Source organism: Sapajus apella, unplaced genomic scaffold (genome assembly GCF_009761245.1).
Source record: "Sapajus apella isolate SASKATOON/1434 unplaced genomic scaffold, GSC_monkey_1.0 scaffold69, whole genome shotgun sequence".
Lineage (NCBI taxonomy): Eukaryota > Metazoa > Chordata > Mammalia > Primates > Cebidae > Sapajus > Sapajus apella.
Genome location: NW_022437009.1, coordinates 7,225,979 through 7,234,209, shown reverse-complemented (window position 1 = coordinate 7,234,209; position 8,231 = coordinate 7,225,979). Strand labels below are relative to the sequence as shown.

Here is an 8,231-nt window from a genome sequence, read left to right as displayed (position 1 = left end):
CTGGAGTGCAATGGTGCAATCTCAGCTCACTGCAATCTCTGCCTCCCAGGTTTCAGCGATTCTGCCTCAGCCTCCTGAGTAGCTGGAATTACAGGTGCCCACCACTACACCTGGCCTCAGGTGATCTGCCCGCCTCGGCCTCCCAAAGTGCTGAGAATACAGGCGTGAGCCACCTCATCTGGCCAATATATTGTTAAGTGCAAAAAAGACTGGTTATAAAATATATGTAATTTGATCTTTTTTTGCTCTAAGAAAAGGTGCATCTGTGCATAGAAAAACACATGGAAGGATATACATAGAAATGTTAATAGTGATATTCTTTGGATTGTGAGGTTATGGATAACTTTTATTCATTATGTTCATCAATAGTTCATTATCTTAATTTACTAATTTTTCTTTTCTTGCTTTGTCGCCCAGGCTAGAGTGCAGTGGCGTGATCTCAACTCACTGCAACCTCTGCCTCTTGGGTTCAGGCAATTCTCCTGTCTCAGCCTCATGAGTAGCTGGGAATTATAGGTGCTCACCACCATGCCTGGCTAATTTTTGTATTTTTAATAGAGATGGTTTCACCATGTTGCCCGGCTGGTCTTAAACTTTGGGCCTCAAGTGATCCACCTGCCTGGCCTCCCAAAGTGCTGGGATTACAGGCATAATGCACTGTGCCTAGCCAATTTAGTGACTTTTAAAATGGGGGGGGAATTATCAAGCATATCCTCTAACCCTCAGAAATATCTACTAAAAATTTGTTTTTCTAGTACTCTTATCTGTAGTTCTTCAAAATGAGAATCAAGTAATTTCTATAAGAAAAGAATTTCACTCGAGAGCTGAAAGATGAATGCAGATAAAAAATACAAAATAGCCAGCAATAAATTAATGCTTGAAATGAATCGGTAGTAACTCACCTCCAATGACTCCAATACAGAAGTACAGCTCCTCTACTGTGTTACAGAAAGAAGCTGCAATCAAGCCACAGCCTGACAAGCAGCCACCAATCATTATAACTATACGACTTCCATATTTATTCACCAGGATACTGCTGATAGGACCTAAAAGATAACCAAAAAAGTAGTAATATAAAGGAAACTGCTCCCTCACATCTATACAAGTATGAATGACAATGAATGACAAATCCTCCAAAATAAAGCAGCAATGATAATATTGTTGTCTATAATTATTTCTGAGTCATATGTACTAAAATAAAGATGCTAGAAAACATAATAAATTGTGCATGTTCTACATCTAAAAATACTGGATGGAATTTTCCTAAAATACAAAAGACCCGAAGTTAGTCTTTCTCTTTTAAGGCAGGGCAGGCTGAAAACATCTTGCCAACAGATGTTCACAAGGTTTTTGATGTATCTGGATATGATTAACATACATGTAGAAAATGGCCAGGAGCGGTGGCTCACACCTATAATCCCAACACTTTGGGAGGCCGAGGCAGGTGGATCACATGAGATCAGGAGTTCAAGACCAGTCTGGCCAATACAGTGAAACCTCGTCTCTACTAAAAATGCAAAAATTAGCTGGGCATGGTGGTGCATTCCTGTAATCCTAGCTACTCGGGAGGCTGAGGCAGGAGAATGGCTTAAACCTGGGAGGTGGAGGTTTCGGTAAGCCAAGATCACGCCACTGCACTCCAGCCTGGGTGATAGAGTGAGACTCTGTCTCAAAAAACAAACAGGCCAGGCGCGGAGGCTCACGCCTGTAATCCCAGCACTTTGGGAGGCCGAGGCGGGTGGATCACGAGGTCAAGAGATCGAGACCATCCTGGTCAACATGGTGAAACCCCGTCTCTACTAAAAATACAAAACATTAGCTGGGCATGGTGGCGCGTGCCTGTAATCCCAGCTACTTAGGAGGCTGAGGCAGGAGAATTGCCTGAACCCAGAAGGCGGAGGTTGCGGTGAGCAGAGATCGCGCCATTGCACTCCAGCCTGGGTAACAAGAGCGAAACTCCTAAGCGGAAACTCCGTTCCAAAAAAAAAAAACACCTATGTAGGAAGTATTCTCTGTTTTAAATTTCACACAGGCAGTGATAGGAGACATATCTAAATAGGTTTTAGACTTGTATATTATCATAAATGTGGTTTGTGTTATATTTTTTTTTTTAAAGAAAAAAGACAAAAATGTGGCCGGCCAAGGTGGCTCACACCTGTAATCTCAGCACTTTGGGAGGCCAAGGTAGGCAGATTGCCTGAGCTCAGGAGTTTGAGACCAGCCTGGGCAACACGGTGAAACTCCATCTCTATTAAAAAGAAAAAAGAAAAAAATGCATGATCATTTTTTCCAAGTTTAAGTAGTTTTGCTTAGGTCATCTTGATTAAAAAGAAAAAGTTTCTAGTTTCTAGTTACATCTAAATTCAGATACTAAACCAGGTGTAGTGGTGCATGCCTGTAGTCCTAGCTACTCAGGAGGCTGAGGCAGAAGAATCACTTGAACCCAGGAGGCGGAGGTTGCAGTGAGCCAAGATTGTGCCACTCCAGCCTGGGCAACAGAATGATGCTCATGTCTCAAAAAAAAAAAAAAAAAATCCCCCCAAATATATCTTTCAGAATTACTTGGTTCTATGCCTATATTAAATTTCGTGGTAGTACAACTGTGAAAAAATACTTGCAGGATAAGATTAATTCAGATAACAGTCAACATAACCTTGGGTGAAACAACTCAAGAGAATAGGAAATAGAGTATTATCAAAGAAAACCAGTGTAAATTTCCTCAGCTAACTACATGCACATAAAAATCAGCATTTCTTATATGTAAGAAAAGGAACCAAATGAAAAGCATGATAAGAAACAAGAAGATATTTTATGCATTTCATGTATCAGTTTTTTGTTTGTTTGTTTTTTGTGACCAGTCTCCCTCTGTGGCTAGAGTGCAGTGACGCAATCACAGCTCACTGTAGCCTCAACCTCCTGGGCTCAAGTAATCCTGCCGCCTCTGCCTCCAAAAGTGCTGGGAATTATAGGCATAAGCCACCATGCCCGACCCATGTATCAGTTTTTGAAAAGAGAAATCAAATGTCAAGTAGCCTCTTTTTTTTTTTAATTTAAATTTGAATCAAGGTCTTGTTCTGTCACCCAGGCTAGAGGGCAGTGTTATGACCACAGCTTACTGTGCCCTCAATTCAATCTGCCTGCCCAGCCTCCCAGGTAGCTGAAACTTCAGGGAACATGCCACCATGCTGGGTTAATTTTTGTATTTTCTTTTTTTCTTTTTTTGGGACAGAGTCTTGCGCTGTCGCCTGATCTCGGCTCACTGCAACCTCTGCCTCCTGGGTTCAAGTGATTCTTCTGCCTCAGCCTCCCAAGTAGCTGGGACTACAGGCACGTGCCACTAAATCTGGCTAATTTTTGCATTTTTAATAGAGGTGAAGTTTTACCACATTGGCCAAGCTGGTCTCGAACTCCTGACCTCCTGATCCGCCCACCTTGGCCTCCCAAAGTGCTGGAATTACATGTGTGAGCCACCGTGCCAGCCAGTTTTTGTACTTTTTATAGAGACAGGGTTTTACCATGTTGCCCAGGCTGGTCTTGTAACTCTGGGCTCAGGTGATCCACCTGCCTAGGCCTCCCAAAGTGCTGGGATTACAGGTGTGAGCCACCGTGCCTGGCTTTCTCTTCTTACTTGCTATAAACAGGTATAATTTGTAATCTGCCTTTTCCAAATTTAGAAATCTTAATTACAAGAAAGCGTTATCCAAACCTAGAGTCTATTTCTAAAATTACATATTGAATATACATATTCAGAATATACTGATAATCGCATATTGGCATATTCTAGTTCCATAAATACTATGAAAAATTCTTCAGTTATTTATAGTTTAGTATTACTATTCAGAGTTGTGGTATAGTATACTAATATTAAAATGATAGGCTGTAGCCCCAGGGCATCCTATTTTAAGTTATGGTTCCACCATATTATTGTCTTTGTTTCTCAGAGGTTATTATTAAACTACCTTATAGGACTGTTGAAAGAATAAAAAATTAACTAGGCCGGGCACGGTGGCTCACGCCCATAATCCCAGCACTTTGGGAGGCCGAGGCGGGTGGATCGCGAGGTCAAGAGATTGTGACCATCCTGGTCAACAAGGTGAAACCCCGTCTCTACTAAAAATACAAAAATTAGCTGGGCATGGTGGTGCGCGCCTGTAGTCCCAGCTACTTGGGAGACTGAGGCAGGAGAATTGCTTGAACCCAGGAGGCGGAGGTTGCAGTGAGCCGAGATCGCGCCACTGCACTCCAGTCTGGGTAACAACAGCGAAACTCCGTCTCAAAAAAAAAAAAAAAAATTAACTAATACAGTATATGTGAAGTGTTTAGTAGGTCCTCAATAAATATTGGCAGTGATCATACTACTACTGTACATGCTTATTTATGCTTTCACATGACACAGACAGAGGGTGCTCTCTATCTCCATCCATATAGATATAGATGCATGTCTGTATATATACATATGATAAGCCTGTTAAGAAGGAGTTAAAGCTTTTTTTTCTTTTTACTTTTTTTTTTCCCTCTAGAGGTTGCCCAAGGAATTAAAGCTTTTGATTTTTCATGTGTTTCAGAGGACCAAGTCTCTCTAAGATGCTAGATCAAGACTGGCTGCCTCGGCCAGGCCCAATGGCTCTCACCTGTAATCCCAGCACTTTGGGAGGCTGAGGTGGGTGGATCACCTGAGGTCAGGAGTTCGAGACAAGCCTGGCCAACATGGCAAAACCCCATCTCTACTAAAAACACAAAAATTAGCCAGCTGTGGTGGTAGGCACCTATAATTCCAGCTACTCAGGAGGCTGAGGTTGTAGTGAGCCAAGATCATGCCACTGTACTCCAGCATCGGCAAGAGTGAGGCGCTGTCTCAAAAAAAAAAAAAAAAAAAAACAACAAAAAAACTGGCTGCCAGGAGACATTTCATGCTTAACCCAAGATGTGCTTAAAGCAGTTTTTACTGCTACCTTCTAAGTTCTTGCTATGGTCTGAATGTTGCTAACCCCCCAGAATTCATATGCTGTCAGTACCTTATAAAAAGTGAACTGAGGGAGTTTGTCTTCCCTTCTGTCACATGAGGACACAGTCAGAAGGCACCATCACTAGTTATCTAGTTTGCTGGCACTTTGATCTTGGACTTCCCAGCCTCCACTGTGAGCAATACATTTCTATTGTTTATAAATTATCCAGTCAAAGGTACTTTGTTACAGCAGCCTGGACAGACTAAGACAATCAATTCATGAAAATATTAGATCACAGCTAATTTGAAAATAATTTGAGCCAGGCATTGTTGCTCACATCTGTAATCCCAGCACTTTGGGAGGCCAAGGCAAGGCAGATCGATTGAGTACAGGAGTTTGAAACCAGCCTCGGCAACGTGACAAAACCCCATCTGTACAAAAAATAAAAAAGTTAGCTAGGACCGGTAGTCCTAGCTACTCAGAAGCTGAGTAGGGGGATCGCTTGAGCACAGGTGGCAGAGGTTGCAATGAGCAGAGATTGTACCATTGTACTTAGCCTGGGCAATACTCTGTCTCAAAAAGAAAAGAAAGAAAATAATTTGAATTTATAGCTTGTGTAAGATGAAACAATTGCATACTGAAATAATACTTATAAAATATTTTTAGGCCAGGTGCTGTGGCTCACACCTGTAATCCCAGCACTTTGGGAGGCTGAGGCAGGTAATCACCTGAGGTCAGGAGTTTGAGACCAGCCTGGCCAACACAGTGAAACACAGTCTCTACTAAAAATACAAAAATTAGGTGGGCGTAGTGGTGCATGCCTGTAGTCCCAGCTACTTGGGAGGCTGAGAAGAATTGCTTGAACCAAGGAGGCGGAAGTTGCAGTGAGCAGAGATCATGCCACTGCAGTCCAACCTGGTCGACAGAGTGAGACTCTGTCTCAAAAAAAGAAATTTTTAAGTTAGTCATAAGATTATGTACAGTCAGAATTACAAAGAAAAGTACCAGGACAGGCATGGTGACTCATGCCTGTAATCCCAGCTCTTTGAGAGGCCAAAGTGGGCAGATTGTTTGAGCCTAGGAGTTCAAGATCAGCCTGGGCAACATTGCAATACCCCATCTCTACAAAAAACTACAAAATACAAAAATTAGCCGGGCGTGGTGGTGCGAGCCTGTAGTCCCAGCTACTTGGCAAGGTAAGGTGGGAGGATCAATTGCCTGAGCCCAGGGAGGCTGATGCCACAGTTGGCAGTGATTCTGGCACTGCACTCCAGCCTGGGTGAGAGTGAGAAACCCTGTCTGAGGAAAAAAAAAGACAAAGATCGCTACCACGATATCACCACACTGTTGACTGTGTGATAGAAGTTAATGCTGTAGAAGTTTTTGAAATATTTAAAATTCCAAACCACAAGTGTTAAGATGACCATTGTGGAACTGAAAATATGTAAATTTATATTTTCAGGTTTAAAAAAAACAGAAAAACCAAAAGTAGGCAGCTAAGATCTCTTACCCCCAAAATATATTTTAACAACCACCAGTGTATATCTCTGACCCAAAGCACTAAAAAAGAAAACAAAACCAACCATATCTCAAAATATATCGGTGTTCAGATTGTGGTCCAAGTGAACAAGTTAAAGGATTATGACAGTTGTCTAAAAGTGATGAAAACTATTAGGGGATACACTACTTAAACAAAACAAAATAACCTATTTAGTAAAAATTCTGCAAGAAGGCTCATGATAGGCATTTTGTCCTTTAGTGTTATTTCAGGAAGGATGGCCCTAATTAGCTATCGTTAAAAATAGGAAGGAGTACGGTTTACAGGCCTATTATAAGCTAAAAAAATGTGCTAGTTATCTCACAAATTAAGTAAGGACAAAGAAGGAACTGTTTCCTCAAAGAAAAGTGTCATGTGCTATTAATCAAACTGACATCATTTACTTTTGATGCAAAACACAAGTGGCTCTTTAGCTCTCTGGTAGCACAGAATTGCAACATGTAAACTTCTGGTTTGTAGTCAACTTAAGAACACACTGAACACCTGGAGTACCTCTGTATAATGTTTATACCAATTTCTTCAAGCCATCATAGTCAAAACCTGATTAAAATCCTGGCAGAATGGAGTTCTAAACCTGAAAACTTATTGGCTCTCAGAAGCTAATGCCCAAAGTACCTTTTGATTTCTCTGAACTTATTAAAAAAAAAAAAAAAAGAAAAAAAAAGCTACAATTTAGCAGTTAAGTCCTTTAATTTAATAGACAAAATAGGCCTATGTTTAAAATGTAATAGGCACAAAAAGATAAACAGTGGAAAAACGACTGGGCGCTGTGGCTCACACCTGCAATCCCAGCACTTTGGGAGGCTGAGGCAGGTGGATCAAGAGATCCATGAGGTCAAGAGATCAAGACCATCCTGGTCAACATGGGGAGACCCCCACCCATCTCTACTAAAAATACAAAAATTAGCTGGGCGTGGTGACACGCGCCTGTAGTCCCAGCTACTTGGGAGACTGAGGCGGAAGAATCCTTGAACCTGGGAGGCAGAGGTTGCAGTGAACCAAGACTGCACCACTGCACTCCAGCCTGGTGACAGAGCGAGACGCTCCGTCTCAAAACACCCAAAACCAAAAACAAAACACAGTGGAAACATAAGCCTTTCTACTCCTGTTCCCAGCCACCCAGTTTCTCTCTCTCCGTGGCAGCCAGTTACCTCTTTCTTCTGTACAATTTAATTATAGGTTTAATGAAATTATTATTTTAACTGCTTATTCCTGTTTCATGATCACATATTGTGTCAAAAGGATTATAAACTTCTCAAAGCAAGGGATCAGTGTTTTCCGTCACTCACAACACCTAGCCCAGTGCTGAATATATTCATAGAACTTGATACATATTGGTTGAATCTGCCACCACCTTAGCAGCCTAAGGCTAAGTTATTTATAACTGAAACCTAGAATCCTTATATTGGCTAGAAACAGTATTTTAAATCATGTTAAGTAATCAACTCACCCTCTACATTTCCTTTACAATATGCCAAAGAAAACAAAAGAGAAGGAAATGATAAAACAAGTTTAGGATGCAGCTGACATACTTTTAGGACTCATGACATCACAAGTAATACGGAGGAGGTTTTAGTCACTTAATTCTAACATCATATAAAGATTTTACCTGAGACTTTGAACCATGCCATTCAGGCTAGTCTGATTTATTTTGATTCTCCCAACATCAATTTTTAAAAATCTGTATTTGTTTACATTTTTTTTTTTTTTTTTTTTTTTTTTTTTTT

At 41.1% G+C, this 8,231-nt stretch overlaps 1 protein-coding gene across 2 annotated transcripts in view; it reads right to left on the bottom strand.

Annotated features, from left to right (window-relative positions):
- Positions 1-8,231, bottom strand: part of SLC16A1 (solute carrier family 16 member 1) — a 38,974-nt gene that overhangs the window by 5,761 nt on the left and 24,982 nt on the right. For both annotated transcript variants that reach the window (XM_032249728.1, XM_032249729.1), the window contains one exon: positions 903-1,046. In XM_032249728.1, the coding sequence (XP_032105619.1) occupies positions 903-1,046 (144 nt within the window). The remainder of the gene's footprint in view (positions 1-902; positions 1,047-8,231) is intronic.